Source organism: Podarcis bocagei (genome assembly GCF_964188305.1).
Source record: "Podarcis bocagei genome assembly, chromosome: 8".
In the NCBI taxonomy this organism is placed as follows: Eukaryota; Metazoa; Chordata; class Lepidosauria; order Squamata; family Lacertidae; genus Podarcis; species Podarcis bocagei.
In genome coordinates this window covers 59,390,128-59,411,397 of record NC_138133.1, presented here as the reverse complement: position 1 = coordinate 59,411,397, position 21,270 = coordinate 59,390,128, and the positions used below count along the sequence as shown (strand labels likewise).

Here is a 21,270-nt window from a genome sequence, read left to right as displayed (position 1 = left end):
TTCCACTATGCCATAATGCATTAGATACTGATCAAATTCCTTTTCATGAGTTTTAAAAATTCACTTATCAGGACAGCGATTCTAACTATGCAGACTGTATTCCTGTACACTGCTGTTTAGACTATCCATTAAAAGCAATTAGTTCACTGAGAAGGTCAACACATGCCCTCCTGTGACCACCTAACCAAGTTGAAGCATTAGAAACTCTCTTGATATAACGCTGCCAGTCTTGAAAATGGAATATTGAAACAAAATAAGGTCCTGGAGGACATTCTGAAAATGCACGCTCCTCCCACATTGTTCATTGGCCAGACATCACTTACATAAATAACTTTCGCATCAACATCAAGCATAACACAGCTTCGAGCAGCACTCCCCTACTGAATTATACCTAAGAAACAGCAGATGAAGAGTCAGATAGCTGTGTCTTGGGAGTTATTTGTGCAGAACTGAGACCTCTACCCCTGAAAACTTCTTTGAAAGGTAACGAAAATATTGCTTTTGCTAATCCAATAAGATGATCATGCATTGTATTTTGTATTTTTAAAAATATGTTTCTTCAACATCAACAAATGAAGAAATCTCTTAGCATTTGATGCTATTCTTTTCTTTAGAAGACACAGTCTACATCCCATTATGATCACATCATCAAGCTCTGAAAATATTTAAATGAATTCAGATCTCTTTGCTACAATTTTGCTGTTGCTTGTGTCTCTGTCCTCATTGTCTATCATCTCCCTTTTTGTTATCACTCCACGTGTGCCCATAATATCAGGCTACTTCATTCACTTCTTGCATTCTGCTCTTTGTGCCTTGTTCCGTGATGCTGTTCATGCCAAGGAAAGGCCTTGCTACCTCTACATATTAAGCCAAAACCCTTTTCATTTACACCTCTGTAAATACACTTTTGTAAATACACTCTGTAAATACACCTTTATTTTGCAAAGTGACTTTTGGATCACCAATTCACTCAGCGCTCTTTGGTTATTACCGTAACTTTCTTCTATTCATTTGTTTTTCCCATCATATCCCTCTCCACCCCTTCATCCCTTCTCTGACCAAACTTTTAACACTTTCTATTACCATTCTTCTGGTCATGTTATGGAGACTGTAATCCTTTGGGGTTAGGAACTATATTGCTTGTTAATGCAGTATTGGAGTTCAGTTAATATTAAGTTTAAACCAATTAAGGGGTTTAAATTGTGAAAGTAATGCTAATCTACCTTCTCAAACTAAAGAAAGAATATTCTGCAACATTTATATTCTAATTTAGGTTGCTATTTTTGTATTACAGTTTTCTGTTAATACAGTGAGTGACTTCATTTTAGCATTGCCCAGACTGAAGGAAAAGTAGTATTTTCTACTTATAAAGTTCTTAGGTTACATAGAGGAGATTAAAATATTCCTATCTTATTAAACCAGTTATTTTTTTAAGGTGCATTTTAATCTGCTGAACTACTAAGAAATGCCCTATACCTAGACCAAAACAATGCAAAAACTGACTGTGGGGAAAGGTGACTGTGTGAGAATGTTCTATCATATTTCTGGAGAAGAATCCCAATTTGCCCAATAGAATATAAAGAGGAGGGAGGGAGGGAGGCTTAAAGCCTTTGAGGAATCTCCTTCAGAAAATTATCATGCCCCATAGAGCACAGTGGGTGTTGTGAGTGAGCAGAGATACTGGACACCCAAGCTGGAAGTATACTAGCCACATCATTGGATACAGCTTCACAAAGGCAAGTAGCATGGCATAAGGCTGAGGTTCTATGCTTGACATTGCCACATTGCTTAACTCAGCCCAGGCTACGGAGTTGAATTGGGTCATGGGGTATCAGTAATGGCCATCAATGGCTTTAATGCCATTTGAGTGGCTTTCACACAGAGAGAATCTAGGGCACACTGCTGCCATCACCCCTGCAATGGGATATCTCACGCCTGTGCCCCAACGTCCCATCCCCAGCTACCTTGCATTTATTAATCCTACTGAACGCCTTAGTGCCCTTTGATAATTGTGACACAACAAAGCTGTGGTAAACAGCAACAATAAACCATCCCTCCCAGGGAATCAACAATACAAATATCATAGGATTTTGAAACTGATTCTGCTAGTTCCAGCCATATGTAAATTTCCTTCCTAGCCCTATCAACCAGCAGCTAACACTGGGTTCACAGCAATCCTGAGATTACGTCAATGTATGATACAAGCTACAGCAAAAAGAGGTGCATAGGGATGGGCAGGCTGGGAAGGAACTGGCTGTATCCTTGGGAGTAGGCACCCCTTGTAATCTTTCAGGTGGACCACATTCACCTTGGTGACCCTCTGTCCCTCCCAATCAGTTCTCTCCTGATTGGCTGGAAGCAGAGAGGCCAGCTGACATGATGGGCTGCAAGTGCAGTATTATCTCTGCCCATCATCCCCACCTCAGGCAGAAAGAGGACCTTCGTGTGAAAATCTATTTTGTCACAGAAGACAGTAAAAATAAATGGCAACATTCAAGTATCTAAGCATTACTGTATGCAAACTTCCACACTTATTATTCCCATTACGTAATACATTCTGAAATTAATTGTCTATCTGCCATTGCTTTAGCCTAAGTAAGCATATCTTGATTATAGCTGCATTCTTTTACTCACCAAGGTGTCCCATGGAACTCAGTGAATCTTACTTCTAAGTTGACATGCATAGGATCTGTCAGCTTCTTATGTTTGGCAGGATTGTGTTCTTACTGTGAATACAGTTCATTTATTAAACAATCATATTTTCATTGAAGGTTTGCTCTGTGGTTACCTTTAGTGAATCTTGCATATCTTAATGGGTCCATTGTTTTACCATTAGCAAGCTCATATTGGCAAGAATGTGTATAAAAGTGTTTTCAGTCCACTCTGGGGAAAACAATACTGCCTACTTTTTGCCTGCTTATTTGAATTGGTTACTTATGTGAATCATTATGGGGAAACAGGAAACTATGGTCAGTAATGTTACAATTCTATTTCATTCCCCTTAGGAACTAATTCTTCACTATCTTTTTTCCCACATTCTCAGAATTTCCCCTTAATATTATTTTATGCTTCCAAACTCACACTGCTTTAAAAAGATGAAAATGCAATCAGCCTCAAAGAATGGACCAATACCATAAAATCCTGCTGTATTGTTTATTCTTTGGGGAACTTGGCTTCTCGTTAGATCAGTTAAACTAAAATATTAGCAATGCATAAAAGGTTGAAACCAAGATCTGTAACAGTAGTAGTCCTGTGCAGTTATTTCAACAGCATACAGTCTGTTCAATGCAAAACAAATTTGTTTGTAGAATGTACATGATTATTTTTAATTGTCCGATCTAATTTAAAGTCTTGGGATAGGATAGGTAACAATAAACATAAAAATCTGTTTAAATTATAAATCTTATAACATCTCACTGAGGCTGCAATCCTACAGACATCTGGAAGTAAGCTACTTTGAACTCAATGGAGCTTAGTTTTGAGCACTGGAAATCTTTCAAGACATCCTTGTGAGTTGGAGGTGCCAGATTCCCCTAGTTCCTAATAGGTGTTAGGTTCAAGCCCCCTGAATCCAGCAGGAATTTAATGGCCAGAGTAGCCAGGCCAGCCTGATGATGGCCGCTAAGTATGAGTTGTTAACAATGGCAAGGTGATGAACCATTATTGTAACATTAAAAAAGCTGGGGCTCTGTGACAGACAGCTCTCCGGCTGTGAGTTATTTTGCAGGCCAAAGGCCAGAGTTTGAAGAAGAGTAGTTTCTTTTAAGATTGTGGTTGGCTAGGATGTGAGCTTGGGAGGAAAAGGTGGCGGTCTATGAAATGCAGCAAGCTGGAACAGAGCGACAGAGAGTGCCATGGCTAATTTCTGCTGAAATCTAAGACTGAGGCCACGGGAAAGCAAGAACCCCTTGGAGGGTAGCGCTGCGAGTCCCTCCACCACAGGATCAGGTTGTATATACCGTATTTTCCGCCCCATAGGACGCACCGCCCCATAGGACGCACCTATTTTTTTTGGGGGGGGGGAATAAAGAAAAAAAATTTTTTCCTCCCCAGGCACAGGGCAGGCGCGGGGGAAGCCCGAGCTTCCCCCGACCCCAGCCCCCAGAACAGCCTGCTATCTGCAAGCCTAGGGAGCCGCGCAGGTCTCCCCAGGCTTGCGGAGAGGTGCGCGAAGCCCGGGGGCGCTCTTCAGCGCGCACCAGGCTTCGGAATGCAGGCAGCTCTGTGCTACCCTCCAGAGCCACGCGTGGCTTCGCGCCAGGATCCAGAGGGTGGCGCAGAGCTGCAGGAAGCCCTGGAGCGCAGGCAGCTCTGCGCCACCTTCCGGAGCCCCGCGGGCTTCGCGCTGGGATCCGGAGGGTGGCGCAGAGCTGCAGGAAGCCCTGGAGCGCAAGCAGCTCCGCGCCACCCTCCGGAGCCCCGCGCGGCTTCGCGCCAGGATCCGGAGGGTGGCGCAGCGCTGCAGGAAGCCCGGGAAAGCCTGCATTCGCCCCATAGGACGCACACACATTTCCCCTTCATTTTTGGAGGGGAAAAAGTGTGTCCTATAGGGCGAAAAATACGGTATGTGTAAATAAACCACATATCATAAAGATACCAGAGTCTCCGCTGTGCCTCATTTCCAAAGAAAACACGAACCTTGGTTAACCACCTGGACCCTGGAATCTTACACCGCTTGGAGATTGGGGTGGCGTGCATCAATATATTGGGAAACATGCTGGCATATATTATGCTACTAGTAAAACAGAGCTGAGTGTTGGCAGCATAGTGATGACACCAAACCTCGTAGACCCAGATGAACCATAGTTTCATGTAGTTGTCCTATATTTAATTTTGTTTGTTCTGTCTTGGGATGTTCTTTTTTGTTAGGTGATAAATTTCATGGACCGAACTGTGGAGTTAATGAAGTGAAAATACCTTTTTAGATCTTTCTCGTAATCAGGGTGTCTTTGTACCATATTCCAGCTGAGTAATGTAGAAATACATCCCTATTTATAGGAAGATATATACAAATGTCTCCTTTTCTCAGGGCATCTCAGGCCACCTGGGAAGAGACCAATGCTTGGTGATAGAGCACATGCTTTGCATGAAGAAGGTCTCAGGGGCTGTACAGAGTAATTTTTCTTCTCTGTTTTTTATTTTGGAAGCCAAATACCTCAGGACTGCATGGAAGAAAGACGGCTTAACCCCTTCCTCTCTAGCCATTTTTTCAGCTTCTTTTTCACCCATGGAGGTCTCCTCTTGTGGGTATAAAGGCACCTTATAGAGGGTGATTTTAACCCAAAAATAACATTTCCCTGCTTTCCCCAGGCCGAAAAATGCCAGAAGGATCAGAGAGCTCTGCTTAACATGTAACTTGAACATTACTTATAAGATTATGTCTGTGAAACTTCCACAAACTGGGACAGGGACTGGATAGCTTTAGCCCCCTGTAATCAAAACCATGGACATTCCTTATGCCTTCCTCAGTGCAGTTAGCACATCATTACTCAGTGAGGCAGAGTTGGTCATAGCTGTTATCACTGACTATTGGCTGGGTATACACTCTGCAAATTTATACTGTGTATGTGGTCACTTTTACATGGGAAGAAGACTGAAGCAGCAGCAAAGTCTTGCATAACCTTTAAAGGTCAAAACATAGTTGTAGGAGAAGTCTGGGTTTAAAAAATGTTTGTGTGGTGTACGTGCCTGTTTTTGATTGGGAGTAAAGAAGAAATGGTTCCTCTTTAGCAGGGGTAGGCAATCTAAGGCCCGTGGCCCAATCGCCTTCTCAATCCGGCCCACAGACGGTCCGGGAATCAGCATGTTTTTACATGAGTAGAATGTGTCCTTTTATTTAAAATGCATCTCTGGGTTATTTGTGGGGCACAGGAATTTGTTCATTTCCCCCCCAAAAAATAGTCCGACCCACCACATGGTCTGAGGGATGGTGGACTGGCCCATGGCTGAAAAAGGTTGCTGACCCCTGCTCTTTAGCACTGTTTCCCAGATAAATAGCATGCTCTTGAACGTGCCATGAGCCCCTGCAGTGGAAATAAAAATACAAGCACATGTGTGGATATAATCAGTGCTATTTTTCTACAAAAAAAGGTGCAGGAACTCACCATGAACACCTCCCTTGTCTTATAATGGCAATGGCTCCCACCTGAGAGCTGCTGGAACTCAGTTCCAGCTGGGGAAAAAAAGCCCTGGACATAATAAAGTCATAGAGGGCAGAATTCTGAAGGAACCATAGTTTTGTGTTCGTGTGGCGTATTTACAGTGTCTGCTGCTGCTGGACAGAAGAGATTTGTTTTCCCAGCTTCAATAATAAATTCTACATAATGTTATGTGCCAGCTCAATCTCTGAGTGGGAAGAGACTCCAGGGTTTCCAAGCATTTTCCAGTTTGACTTCCTTGGAATGATGGTCAACACAGTACAGACTTTTGTGTTTTTAGGATGTGAGGTTTCATTTACACATATACAGAGCCTGAGTGTAGGATGGAAGAGCTGAGAGCATTAACAAGATCTATGAGGGTTTTTTTAAAAAAAATCAAGCAGTGTATAAATTTATTTATTTATATGTATATATATATACACACACACACAATATATATATATAGAGAGAGAGAGAGAGCGCTTCTGTTATGTTTCCAAGGAAGCCCCAAAGCACAGAACTGAGCAGACTTTTCTCTGCCTCTTGACTCCAGCATCTCTCACACAACTTTCTCACTGCTGCTCTTCTACAGTACTTAGGATCCTATTGCAACCCAGCTCATTCTTTACTATCCCACTGCCCTCAAGTCTTCTCTTTGCTAGGAAAACCATACCCTGTTATTTCCTTCAACCTTCCCTTATAAAATGGGCAAGCATTAGGCAGTTTTTCTTTTTTTTAAATTTCTTTTTACTAAAGCTGTAGATTAACATTATACTTTTTGTTGCTTAATTACAATGATAATATTCTTCTGGTGTTTCTAGAGTGCCGTACCAAATAATTCCCTTGCTAGTTTTATCTTTTTTAAAATTAAAGTTTACTTTTTAAAAAGCTGCTTGTGTTATTTATAATTATGTGGCTTTTACAGTTTACATCCTGGGTTGTTTTGGTCCCCGTGAGGGGTTTGTTAACCGCTCAGCCTTAGGCTGTATCTTCCTCAGGACATATAAAATTGGCACTTAAAAAGTAAATATGTTGTTAATAGCTATTCAGTGCTTTATATAATAAATGGGTAACATACTAGGCTGCCGGTGTTTAGGTTCTTTTGGCCTTGCGAGCGTGCGGGTAGGGAGTCCAACCCGCAAATTTCTGGGTACCGGCCTAAATGGTCTTGCTCGTTCCTGAGGGGAAGCAGCAGCAGCAGCAGCAGCACAAAAGCGTCTGTCTGAGTGGGGACGTCGCCACATCGACCCCACGGCGGACAGCCGAGAGGGGCCCCACTCCTCGGCTGAGGCGCCAATTTCCTCCCTCGGCGGTCGAGACTTGTTCTAGCGGAGGCCGCTTCAGCCTCGCGAGGCGAGCGCACCGGCGAGACCCCTCAGGCCGCCGCCGCCCCTGCTTTGGCCGCTCTCCCTCAACTCCGGAGGCGGGAATCTCTTCCACGAGCCCGCCGCTCGCTCGCGGCCTTTCCTCACGCCTCTTCCTCGTGCAGCCGGCTCCTCCTGACGACGCCCCATTCGCGCCTCCTCTTTTGTGGGTGGGCGCACCTCGCCAGTCCCTCCTCCTTCTCCTCCTCCTGCTCTCTCGGGCTGGGCTTTCCCCTGCACACATGGCTCCTTCTGGTGTCTCCCACAGGTCGCCGCGGGAGACGGACTGGCAGCGAGACCATGAAGCGCGCCTTCCTGAAGCTGTTCCAGTCCGGGCAGAGCAAGCAGGACACCTGCTACGAAGGGGTCGTGTGCGAAGCCGACGCCGCCTCGGTCGCCTCGCAGGATGTGTTTAAGGTAAAGCGCCTGGCGCCGCGCGAGTTCGGCAGGACTTAAAGTCCAGGTTAAAGGGGGTATAAGATTGCAGCCTGAAGCAGCCGCGCATCGCGGGGCTACCGGGAGCAGGTATGGAGTGTCTTCAGATCTGCGATTTTAGGGAAATCCTGTTCTGGAGGGTCTGGGTCCTTGGTTTGTGAGCCTGTTTTCCTGCCAGGATTAACCATGGAGGAAGATCCGTCGAAAATTCAACAGGCCAAAGTTTTCCTTTTGGTGCACCTCCATACTGGCAGACTCTGTACCTATTGAATCTTTTCCTGGTAAACATGTTAAGTGCACAAAGTGATGGTCCAAAGGCAGTTTCAATACCCTGGCCAAGAAGTCCAGGATGCTGAAAACTCAGCTCTTAAAAATGATGCATGTATTGGGAATGTACTTGTTTCTGGGATCTAAAACTTCTCTAAAACCTCCTTTGGGACAGAATGTTGGACTAGGTTACCTTTTACAATTCTATGGTTCTTCTTAAAAAACAAACCTATTTATGCAGAATGGAGAAGAATGGATGAGAATGGAATGAATTTGTAGGATGTTATGAGTTCAGTTTATGTAGTTTAAAAAGCACACGTTTTAAGGGTTACTTGTTGCTACTCTGTTTTGTGTTGCCTTTAACAGCAATATCCAGTGGTGTAGCGTGGGTTGTCAGCACCCGGGGCAAGGCAAGTAATTTGCGCCCCTAACCCGTGGATTTGCACCCCCTAACCCGTGGATTTGCGCCCCCTAACCCCAGATGTTGCGTCTGGTGCGGCCGGCCCCCCCTGCACCCCCACGCTACGCCACTGGCAATATCACAACTAGCTCAAATTAATCTGGTAATTTCCTATGACTCACAAGCATCAGATATGCTGATATTGTAAAATTTTTTAATCTTTTCGTTGGCCTTGATCCAAAGGTTAATATAGGTTTTAGGATCTCTCTGCATGTGGAAAAAAACAAAACAAAAAAAAAACAACACACACAACAGGTGTCCCCCCCCCCATATAGTCATCATATCCACACTGTGGTTCATATGCCATAATGTACTATTCCCGTGTAATGAATGCAAGTAGCATTGCTGGGGAGAAAATAGCCATATTCTTTGATGCTATCTCTTGTTTTAAAAATTATGTTGTAGAGTGGGTAAGCACCACACTATGATATTTTCAGAGCTAATACAGCTCAATCAATTGAGCCAAAACTAGAACCCTGCATTTGCTGTCCTGTGAGCCTGGAGGAAAAGTTGTCTCCTGAACAAAGATAAGTGGGATATATTCATAGACTTGTAGAGTTGGAAGGGGTCATCTAGTCCACCCCCTGCAATGAAGGAATCACAGCTAAAAAAATCCCTGACAGATGACCATCCAACCTCTGTTTAAAAACCTCCAGTGAAAAAGAGCCTAACATCCTCCAAGGTAGTCGGTTCTACTGTTCCAACAGTTCTTGCTGTCAGAAAGTTCTTCCTAATGTTTAGTCAGAATTTCCTTTCTTGTCATTTGAATTCATTGGGTTTGGGTCTTCCCCTCTGGAGCAGCAGAAAACAATCCTTCTGCATCTTCCATGTGACAGCCCTTTAGATATATTAGGCAAAACATATCCAAGTCCTTCAACAGTTCCTCATAAGTCTTGGTTTCCACAAATTTTATCATCTTGGGCCCCCCTCTTCTGCACTCTCCTTTATTAGATTAAAAGATGATTCATACTAATGTAATCCAATTTTGTTAACTTTTAGCTTCTGGCTCTACTAGATTAAAAGCAATTAGCATGCAGGTGCCAAGGTATCCCGAAAACAAACAGCCAACCAGTATACCAAGCCAGTATGTCTATAAAATGTGGTATTTCAGTACTACATTCTCTTTGAAAATAAATATTATTGCATTTTTAAAAAATAATAATCAAAAATTAGGTGATCTCAGATGGAAGTACCTGCAGACTACGAAGCTTCATTAAGAAGAACCGGGATGGTCTTAAGAAACTGGATGAGCTAAATGCCACTCCATTGCATCATGCTGCAGGAGGAGGTCAACTTGAGCTAATGCAAATGATTATAGATGGTTCTTCAACTGAAGGTGACAAAAATCATTATTATTACTTTAAAGCATGTATCTATTGATCAGCACATACAAAATTTCATGGGAGAAGTCTTGTGTTCTAGTCTCAGCATGTTGGGATGTGTATCTAGTCAGTCAACTAAACTCATATTCATTCCATAGTATCATGTTTTGACTTTATTAATAGCTTGAGCACAAATGCAGATGATCAGTTGTAGAAGGATTAATGCATAATGGAATCTGACTGATGCAAAATAAATTATATAGATGATGAGAAAAGGCTAGATCCCTTGCTAACAGATCAACAATGGGGAAAGTTGAAACAGTTCTGAATGCAGAGACTAGGGGGCAACATATCAGAACAGAACACCCCCAGCCTGAAATTTGTAGATTCCACAATCCACATAACTTGATAACCACACGGTATAGCAGCTACTTCATTAATTAATGAGACCACATTACCTTTGTGTGTGCCTCTTCACAACAAATCCCCACACTACCATATGTAGGTCTACTAAATGTTTTCACTGTCTCTTGCTGCGTTGCCTTGAGGCATCAGCCTCGCAGAGAGCATTTCTCTCTGCTTATGTACCCATGTGGCACTCAGGTGACAATGGTAGGTCTCCTGGTGACTGGTGAAAGGAGCATGTGATGCAAAGGAGATGCGCTTATAGCTTATTGGAATGTTGCCCACCTCAAAAAGCAGTTGTAGTGGTGAGCACCCAAGTAATATTTGTGTGCAATTCCATTCTCAGGGTTAGTCATCTGTGGACAAATTTCTGTGTCTTTGTCTGGTTTCATGAGTGCAAAGCAGCCTTCTTCCACTGTGGAACAATAGTCCTCATCCAAAGCTGCCATAACAGTCTTCTGTTCAGGGCATTCTACCTTCAGGGCAGCTGCAGCAATGCTTGCACATGCAGACCTGAGTCTGTTTCCACAGGCTGAGAACTCATTACTTTACCACTTTGCTAGCAGATTGAGCTCCTCATTTACAGTGACATCACAAGGGCTCACATAGAATTTTGAATGTGCACCTCCATGGTCTGTAGTTTCAGGTTGCTGTGTGTGTGTGTGTGTGTGTGTGTGTGTGTGTGTGTGTGTGCATGCGCAAAGAACAACATGCATGCCTTGTGCCCCCTAAATCTGTTCTGGAGGGTTGAGGGAAGCACCAGAACAAATTTAGGAGGCACTGTGGTTTACACTGGAGAGGAGAGGCAGAAAAGTTAAATTGCACAGCTAAAAGTTGTTGCACTAGTATAACTATTTAATTGGATACTGCCCTAGATCTGCATGTCCAAACTTATGTGTTTCTTGAGGAGCAGCTCCCTAGAGCACATGATTAACCGCCTTTAAAACTGAGGGGCCTTTTAAAAGCAGTTAAATGTTTTCTGCAGTTCAGAGAAAAAAACTGAAAAGTAGAGATGGACATGCTCAAGTTCTTGGCCATATCTAAAGTAGCTCTTTAGATCCCCAGACCATTCTGCTTCACTTCTATTGAGATACTTTTATGCTGTAAATAGTGGTAACAAAAATGACATATGTATCCAGTCCTCCATATAATACTAAATTTCGTTTGTGCCACCTCTGGAACTTCTCTGGGGAAGTTGGAAGTGCCTAGTAATTTTCTGGCCACCAAATAGCAAACAGAGACTGGCATCCAACTAGCCATACTCAGAGCAGACCCACTGAAATCAGTGGGCTTCATTTACTTGTTCATTTGTTTCTGTAGGTCTACTCTTGAGTGTGACTTAACTGTGGATATGTATGGTGTAGATAAAGTGGGTAGAGAGAAAATTTCTTCCTCTAACTGTACCAGAATGCAGGAGAATCCAATGAAGTTGAATGTTGGAAGACTCAGGACAGGTAAAAGGAAGTGTGTCTTCACACAGCACATAGTTAAACTATGAATTTCACCACCACAAGATAGTGATGGCCACCAAACTGGGACAGCTTTAAAAGAAGTTTATATAAATTCATGTCTACTAGCTATTCTGCCTCTAAAGACAGTATGCCTCCAAATACCTGTTGATGGGGAACACAAACAGGTGAGTGTCCTATTTGTGAACTTCCCACAGTGTAGGATGCTGGACTACAATGACCTTTGGTCTGATCCAGCAAGACTTTTCTTACTTTCTGATCAACCAGGTAATCTTAGTGATTTTTTTATTTAAAAGTCTGCAGGTATATTATATTGCTATTACCGATCTACACCTAAAAACGTTCTAGTAGTTCTGTAAAATACCCATGCCCATTGGAAAAACTGGGTCTGAGATGCATGATGACTTTACCATGCAGTCGAACACAGCCCACATGACCGCAACCGTTCAGCACATTTCAGTGTCATGTGACTTGGCAATTGCAGCAGCACCATCTTCCCAATTCTCCTTCCTCCTGTTTTCTCCCCTTCTCTGGTGACATAGTACAGCTTGTACCACCATAACTCTTAGGTGTCTAGGCTTTTAGGTACTGTGTCTGTTTTGAGAGGAAAGACATTTAGGAAATGACTTTGACAGGAACATAGCCCATGTAAAAGCACCTGTGTGTCAATTTTGCATTTGGAATTATACTCTTCTACTTACTGGATTTATTTTCAGATGGCTATATCCTATTGTAGAAAGCACATCTTTGTGTCATACCCTGGAAGCAGCAGATCAATAACAGGCTGGCCTCAAAAAAGCAGACAATTAGAATGCATTTACAAGTACAGATAAGTAGAAAAGGCATTAACTGCTCTTTTAAGAGTGTATCACACACTTTCATTTAGATTTTATGATTTAAATTTACAGTATGCAAATGATATGGGACAAAATCTGCTGAATAAAGGTTGGCACTTGCTAATTAATCTAACATCTGCATTTACAGTTACTATTTTTGTTAAAATGTTTTGTTATGATTATTAATATCAGTCATTGTGTGCATCATACAAGTGTGATATAACATCTGCTCTGTTTTCTTACCCTTTGGCCTAGTGTTAAATGTGACTGACTGCTCTGGAAACACACCACTGCATTGGGCCACGAAAAAATCCCAGATTGGAAGTGTTAAATTACTTCTCAGCAAAGGAGCTAACCCAAACATTCTTAATTCCAGTATGATGGCTCCACTTCACTTGGCTGTGCAGTGCCTTCACAATGAATTAGTTAAGGTAAAGTTTAATTCCAAGTTCATACGCTTGCCAATGAAAAGTGAATAGTAAAGCGTCTCTATGTGAAATGGTTTTGTTTTATTAAATATGTATGAATGGCTTCCTCCATTAGCTCATGCAGTTTTATAGAGTGACTAGGGGAGACTGCCCGACTCTGAAAATATTTTGATATTAAAATGGATAGTGCAGTTTGTGAGTTTGAACCCATCACACCAAAAATTGGGCAAAGTCATGTTTTGGTCCACCACCTTGATTCAAAATGGCACATATCATCTGAGCATCAATGAAGACCACCGCACCTGCTGCAGGAACCCTCATGCTGAGTTTGGCTATGATCTCTCAAGAGGCAGTCAAGCCTATGCCAACAAAGCCATACCAAAGTTGTGTTTGGGTCCGCCATCTTGATTCAAAATGGCTCTAGAAATGGCTCCCAGCATCCAAATGGTGACCAACCCCTTTTACACCACCTCAGGAACCATCATTCTGAGTACAGTGATGATGCCTTAAGAGGTGGGTGAACCTATGGAGGGCAGATGGGCAAACCGCTTTCCAAAATATATACAGACGTTCCCCATCCCTCCCACTTATGCAGTGGTTATGTTTTGGGCCTGTGCACACATAAGTGAAATTGTGTAGTGGGCAACACCCTCTAAATGCCCTTTAAATGCCTTCTCTGCCACTCTCTCTTCAATCCATACAAAAATACTGTATCCAAAAATCTCCACATTCATAATGGAAGATCTTGCCTGGCAAGTCACTGGAGGGCATGCGGGAAAGAGGCTAATGCAGCTCTGGTACCCCACACAACAGCTTTTAGATTGGGAGGCTGAGCAGCCTCAACAAATCCCTGCTGTGCCTCTGGTCTCTTCAGGGCTTCCTGCACCCTTATTGACATCCTCTTCAGGCTCCAGAGAGGGTCTCCTCGTGAGCCATGAGGACTTTCCAGCTCTCTCCCTCCATTTCCGGGTTTGAATCTATTTATTTCCTTGTGCCGCACATATACACAGTCATGCCCAAGTCAAAGTGGGGGTGGAGTAATTAATATTATGGGCTGAGTGAGGTGGAATCCACGCACATTAAAAATGTTGTGAAAATGCTTTAAAAAAAAGTTTTGAAAAATACATTGAATTTGGCATAGCTTACTGCCGCCATCTAGTGTCACATTTGTATTTTGCACTTTACAACACACTTAAAACGTTTTATTTGCAGGTGTGTAACTGAATCCTGAGTTAATTCACACACACCCTTCCCTTTATGCTTGGCTGGTTGATTACTTCTGTGATGGTTGCCGGATTGCTTCACTTAGTGTTTATTTGTTTGTGTGTTATGGATTGTACATTTGTGGAAGATTTTCTGTTGTCTACTTGTTTTACTTTTATGTAATCAAATGTAGGTAAATATGCTCCAAGCTTTTATTGCTTCTCTGCTTGTTTTTCTTTGTTGTGGAAGTCTCAATAAACTCTTAAGAACCCCACACCCAAATAATAAGGTAGTCTTATGATCTGAACTGTAAATTAATATTTATGAAAAAATTTTGCTGATATATTAGTGATTTAAAATCTGGATTTTGGGGCATGCTATACTATCTCATGGGAGATAAATGCCTTATCTCACTGGCTTCAAGATGAAGCAGAGAGTCAGTAGCTCAGTAGATTTACGGACTTATTCTTCATATTTTAAGAGCAGTTTGATCTGCAGGCAGAAGCGGACTTTGGTCTTTCAAATTTCAGTGGTGCCGTGTGTCCAGTTCTGTTCTGCTCAATTCATTACGTCACAGTTGTGATGCCCTGTGGCATATGGAGATAAACTTTTGAAAGCACACCACAGAGCCAGGGTGGGAAAAACTTTTTTTTGGTCAAGGGCTACAATCCTTCAGAAGCAATCTGTCAAGGGCCACATGCATGGAAATGAAACCTGTGCTGGGTAGGCAGGAGTCAAAAGGCTGATTCTTTTCAACACTTCACAACCATCATTCATGCAGTTATTTGTAACCTCTAGGATCAAATGATACATGTGAGGCTCCAGGTGGCTTCAGAATGCAGTGGGAGGTCTTGTGAATGGCGTGGAGAAAACATATCTAGGCAAGTTTCCATCAGCTGTATGTTAGCTGCACACAGAATTAAAGGTCCAGGCCCGTCACTAGAACACATGTCAGATGGCCTATGCCTGAGACAGTTGCTCTGGAGTTACCTATGGGGAAAGAGAGTGGGTCTGCCAATAATTACATGGATGTTCTGACAGAGGTGTGTTCTACTTATTACTCCTGAGATAAGCACAGCAATGATGTGACAGAAGAGCCAGACTTTTAAATTTAATTTTAATGTTTAGATTTTCGTCGAACACAGCGCTACAGATGTGAACCTGGAAGGAGAGAGTGGGAACACACCCATATTACTTGCATGTTATAAAGATAATACTGAAGCACTGAAACTTCTGGTATGTGCAGAAAATTATTTACTTTTTTGTTTGCCTTTCTCTGTGAATGTGGTTCTCTTGCCTTTTCATATTTTTATATACTGTAGCAAGTTATGTGTATAAGCATTGCACATGTTAATTGTTAGATGTGGCATCAAGGAGCTGGTCATAGGCATCTACTGTGGAACCTATCATAAAATTAGAAGCTCTTATTTTTTGAAAAGAAGGATCAAAAATTTGGCCTAACAAATTTGTGTGATAAAACATTAGGTGAAGAGAACAGCAGGTGGACTTTTACTTCCTTGCTAGTCCCTGCTTGTTGTCAGCAAGCTTTCACCTGCAATTTTCATATGAATTCTGGGGTTTTATTAACTTGAAGTCCACCAGACTTTCTTATTCCCAAAAGTAAAGGCCTAGAAGGGCAAAAAAAGTGAGAGTCACACTCTTCTAGAATCTGCTGCCATGGCCATCAGCCTATGGACTATGCCTCTCCCTGCCCCTTTATCATTGAAGAGGCCTTTGGGGTAATCTTCCATCTCTTAATGAGAGAGGCACTGATAGGCCCCACCTGTCAGCATCTCCAGTCATTGCTAGTGTCCCAGCTACTGACCCATTGGCTTTAGCCTTTCACAGGTGCCAGTTCTGATCCAAATAAAGTTACATGTGTCTATCATCCTTTTGAAATCAATACGTAAGTGCTTAATATGTTCTAAGTATTCAATCTGTGAACTGTTTAAGAAACTGTCATCTTAATATTGGATAATTCTCTTGCAGATAAAAAATGGTGCTAAAATATGTAAAGCAAACAGTTTAGGATGTATGCCAGTCCATGCAGCTGCATTTTCTGGTGCAAAAACATGCATGGAGATTATCATAAAGAAGGGTAAATACATTTTACAATATTCCATCAATATTTATTTCATTCAAAGCATGACTCACCAAGCCCTGTTTCTTAAAACTATAACCTGAATTCAGATCACACATTTCTTACGTCATCGTTGAAATTATCAGTTATATGAAGATATCCTTGTAATATTCCTTTGTAAGGCAAATCAAGCGAGGATTTGATAAGATAGTATTTTATTAAATATTATTTGAACTGATTATTTAAATGTATATTCAATATATTGAGGTAATATTTTGGGGATTAAGCCCTAATCTAAATCTCTTATTGGCCCATAGCCTCACAAAAACTTATGCATCTGCTTTTCTCTTTGTAAGCTTAACAAAATCTAATCAGGTGCATGAATTAGGTTGCTATTTAATTGATTATACTTATTACTTTATAGTCATAACTAAATACAGTTGCATAAATCTGTCGCAACATCAGAAGATGCTTTGGCAAAATGAATATGCTGCAAAATGGGGAGGAAGTTTTTGTTTCTACCTCTTGTCATATATGATATCCTGTTATTTGTAACCATCTATTTTTTAATCATTAAGGTGAAGAATTAGGCTATTCCCCTAAAAATCACATCAATTTTACTAATAATGGAAAGTGTAGTCCTCTTCATCTGGCAGTTCAAAGTGGAGACTTGGAAATGATTAAAATGTGCATTGAATATGGAGCCCAAATTGATTTGAAGCAGGTAAGAGCTAACAAAACACATGTTTATTTAAATATACTGTGCAAGAAAGTTAAAGAATGGAAAGGCTCCTTCTGTTCACCATGTACTTTGAGTATGATGGAAGGAATCCTGCCAGTGCAGAGAGGGGGTGTTTTCTGCAAATTCCTTGCTCTCCCTGCAGTAGCCAGTGCCATACCGCACACTATTGTGGAGGGCCCCCAGCCCTCTGGAACAGTATGGGAGGTGGGACTGGGATTCCAGTAGGAGAAGAGAATTGGCAAAAATCGCCCCTGCTATGTGCAGGAACATCCCCTGAGGGGAACTGTGTTCTGGGAGTGCTTTTCCCCAGTAGGAGCACAGTCTAGTTCCACCCAGATTTCTGACTGAAGATGTAGACAACATAGTGCACACAGCAAACTCATTACATTAGCTCATTATGTGGTATGAGGCTAGTTTTTGCTTCCATATTTCAAAATAATAGCCTGCAGGGGCATTGCATCTCTTTTTGCTGCCTGAGGAGAAATGGGAGCGTGTTTGCCATGCCACTGTGGGCATGCTCACAAGGGCACAGCCTCTTGGTCCTCTGTCGTCCGAGGCAGCAGCCCACCCCACATCAAGGATGGGCCAGCCCTGATCATTTGTATGTATGTATATGTGGCTGTAGGGACGCGGGTGGCACTGTGGGTTAAACCACAGAGCCTAGGGCTTGCCGATCAGAAGGTCGGCGGTTCGAATGCCCGTGACGGGGTGAGCTCCCATTGCTTGGTCCCTGCTCCTGCCAACCTAGTAGTTTGAAAGCACCTCAATGTGCAAGTAGATAAATAGGTACCGCTCCAGCAGGAAGGTAAACGGTGTTTCTGTGCACTGCTCTGGTTTGCCAAAAGCGGCTTAGTCATGCTGGCCACATGACCCGGAAGCTGTACGCCAGCTCCCTCAGCCAGTAAAGCAACCCCAGAGTCGGCCACGACTGGACCTAATGGTCAGGGCTACCTTTGGCTGTAATAGGAAGTGCTTGTGCTATATATTGGCCTTTGGAAGACCAATGTGCAAAATGATAGTTGGAATTTGACCAAGACCCTTGTTCTAAATTTCAATGGGGAGTTTTGGACTATTATGGAAAACCTTTAAACATTTGCATAGGAATGGGAATAACTGTAAGGCTTTCTTGTGCTTTGTGTTCCCACTTTTAGAGTGACAAATGCACAGCTCTTCATTTTGCTGCCACCCAAGGAGCTACTGAAATTCTTAAACTGATGATGTCATCTTATGCAGGCGATGAACCTATTGTTGATGCATTAGATGGAAATAAGGAAACATTACTTCACAGGTGAGGTCTTTGCCTAATTCTACTTTATTTCCGAGTATATTTGAAGAGGTCATATTTAAAGTGGGGGGGGGGACAGGTTGGAATGTGCTCCCTCATCTATCATCTCTACTGATTTGTCCAGTGGGCATATTTAAGATTCTGTACTATTACTGAGAGTTGCGTAGCTTACAGCAATAAACACCTTATGCATTTCAATCATTGAGCATGATCCAAAGCATTTTGTATGCAGGATGTTTTCAGTTTTTGAAGGGAGATCTCCAATAAGGGGATTTCCTTGTCGCCGCCATGAACAAGAACAGGGAAATACCACAACAGGTGCACATGGGAAACCTCTAATAATGGCCAAGTCTGCAACAGACAGCTATTTCAGACTGTCAAAGAAAATCATAATGCTTTATACTTAATACCATTGTGTTTTTATTTTAACAACTTGGTTTGCTTTTCATTATTCCTATAGGGCTGCATTGTTTGATCACTATGACTTAGCAGAATATCTGATATCAATGGTAAATATTTAATTTTAATTGAGTTTATAATGGTAATAAAGGTCTGTGCTAACTTTACTATCAGGTTGCATAGTAACATGCATGAAATACATACTTAAAAAAAATTAATTTCCTGTTTAGCAAGTACAAATGAATACGGAGGGTGGGGCAGCTATATGTGTAGAAGTAACTTTGATACTATATAATACATGATTGGAAATTACAGTGTCAGAATCGGTGGGATCCAGTGAAAGCAACTGCCTATAAATTGTTGTTGCTATCATCGTCATCATCACCATCAATACAGTGGTATTGTATGTGTTTTGAATTACAAACACGACAAACCTGGAAGGAGGAGGAGGAGGAGGAGGAGTTTGGATTTGATATCCCGCCTTTTACTCCCTTTAAGGAGTCTCAAAGTGGCTAACATTCTCCTTTCCCTTCCTCCCCCACAACAAACACTCTGTGAGGTGAGTGGGGCTGAGAGACTTCACAGAAGTGTGACTGGCCCAAGGTCACCCAGAAGCTGCATGTGGAGGAGCGGAGACGCGAACCCGGTTCACCAGATTACGAGACTACCACTCTTAACCACTACACCACACTGGCTCTCTAGAATTTATGGGTTTCTATAATTTCTATAAGTGAATGATGATTTTGGCTCAAGATGGGGACTTGGGCTCCCCCCAGTCTCTCCCCTCCCCCATTTTTAAATTTATTTTAACAAAGTAGTAAGAATAAGAATAAAAACCCCAGCATCTGAACCCCTTCGGCCAGAACAATCTCTTTGAATTTTATTTTTATCTGGCCTCCCCAAGATCAAAGCAATGTATGCGATTGCTCACAACTCTGTGAGAGGCTCAGGTGCGCAGCTTTCCCAGAGGAAGCCCACGGCCTAACAAGGACTCACACCTGAGTCTCCCTTGGGCAAACCTGGCACCCCAACAGAGCACAGTGGTCGGGGGCTTTGTACCTGCCTGCTCCCTACTGAGCACTAAAAGGGGGCAGCTTAGGCCCTAAAGACCTCGGAACTCCCCAAATTTGGGCTTCAGGAATAATCTCTTATTGTGCACGTGTCTATACTTACTTGCAAGATTACTTGCAATGAGCAGTACACTGGGGATTAGTGACCTGTTTTCCATTATTTTATGTGTGTTTTTTAAAAAGCACTTGCTGAAACTGCTCCTGAGAAATTACTGGAAGTGAGTGTCCCAGTTTGCAACCTATTTTTTTTGGGGGGGATTATTAAAAATAAATAAATTGGAGGCCCCATTGGCGAAAGCACTCCTTGGGTTACAATCTGTTTTGGTTTACAAACGGACCTCCGGAATGGATTATGTTTGAAAACCAAGGTACCACTGTTTTCCAGTCACCGTTTCAAACCACCTTTGCTTTTGCCTTTCCTTCCAAAAACTGCCTTTGGCGACATGAACTTTGCCGTGTTTTTGTTTCATCCTTGTCAAAATGGATGATATTATTGAAGTTTGAAAGTGTATCCTGATGTAGAGCTGTGTGTATTTCTGTGCATAACACAAAACAAAGTACAGAGTCAAACAGATACTATACTGTTACTCAGAGATATACAGACCTACAAATATTTAACACCAAACTTAAATCAAATGTAACTAGAGCTAGGGTGTGATGGGATGAAAGGAAAGAGCTAATCATGAAATACAGACACAAACAAAAAGAATAAAAAAGAAAAGGGGTCCAAGGGAATTAGATTTTAGAAAAGGCTGGTCCAGATTAGAATAAGAAGGTCATATAAGCAAAACACAACCACCAGGTTCACAGATCTGTTAATTTTGCTGGTCCTAGAAGAGTCAATCTGCAAAAGAGTATTGGACAACAAGTTCTGGTTATTTTACTTGAATATTCATTCCAAAAGCACTGTGATTGGACAGCCCTAGTAAATCGCTTCTTTGGTTGGAAGCTGCAGCTGTCAGTCACTGGAGACGGGCCTGAATAACAGCTGTTTTTTGTAAATCCACAGGTGGAGAATCAGCCGTTGCTTATGTTTCTCTTTCCTAGCAGACCTTTGTGCAATCTAATACCTGCATATACCTAAAAAAATTCTCACCTGAATGTCTGCCACCTCCACCCACATTCTGCCTGAAGTCTCTGATCAGATGCATACGTAGGGTGTTACAACCAGCCAAGTTTTTTATTTCCCCCCTCCCTCACTTGTTTACTATCTAGCTTGAATAAGAGTTCTGGAAGACTTGAATGTTTGTGTGCTATTTTGTGATGTTTTAGTTAAGTATTGGCTTAATATGCATTTTAGAAGCCCACTTGATTTAAGAGGAAAATAGGCTACAGCTTTTCAAAGCAAAAACGCATCTATAGTAGACT

At 42.1% G+C, this 21,270-nt stretch overlaps 2 protein-coding genes and 1 long non-coding RNA gene across 4 annotated transcripts in view; 2 read left to right on the top strand and 1 right to left on the bottom strand.

The window, feature by feature from the left end:
* Positions 1 to 7,324, bottom strand: part of KCNB2 (potassium voltage-gated channel subfamily B member 2) — a 233,643-nt gene extending 226,319 nt beyond the window's left edge. The window contains exons 1-2 of the mRNA XM_081204481.1: positions 7,216 to 7,324; positions 2,635 to 2,726 (exon numbers count right to left, since the gene is read on the bottom strand). The gene's annotated coding sequence lies outside the window, so the exon portion shown is untranslated. The remainder of the gene's footprint in view (positions 1 to 2,634; positions 2,727 to 7,215) is intronic.
* LOC308593209 overlaps positions 1 to 21,270 on the top strand; it is a 361,814-nt gene that overhangs the window by 243,423 nt on the left and 97,121 nt on the right. The window lies entirely within an intron of this gene.
* The window catches only part of TRPA1 (transient receptor potential cation channel subfamily A member 1), a 33,331-nt gene continuing 19,558 nt past the window's right edge, over positions 7,498 to 21,270 (top strand). Inside the window, exons 1-8 of one of the 2 annotated variants that reach the window (XM_081204441.1) lie at positions 7,498 to 7,918; positions 9,837 to 9,999; positions 12,951 to 13,126; positions 15,455 to 15,562; positions 16,316 to 16,424; positions 16,985 to 17,130; positions 18,300 to 18,436; positions 18,894 to 18,942. In XM_081204441.1, coding sequence (XP_081060567.1) covers positions 7,802 to 7,918; positions 9,837 to 9,999; positions 12,951 to 13,126; positions 15,455 to 15,562; positions 16,316 to 16,424; positions 16,985 to 17,130; positions 18,300 to 18,436; positions 18,894 to 18,942 — 1,005 coding nt within the window. In that variant the 5' untranslated portion in view covers positions 7,498 to 7,801. The remainder of the gene's footprint in view (positions 7,919 to 9,836; positions 10,000 to 12,950; positions 13,127 to 15,454; positions 15,563 to 16,315; positions 16,425 to 16,984; positions 17,131 to 18,299; positions 18,437 to 18,893; positions 18,943 to 21,270) is intronic. The other variant, XM_081204440.1, reaches the window with a different exon arrangement.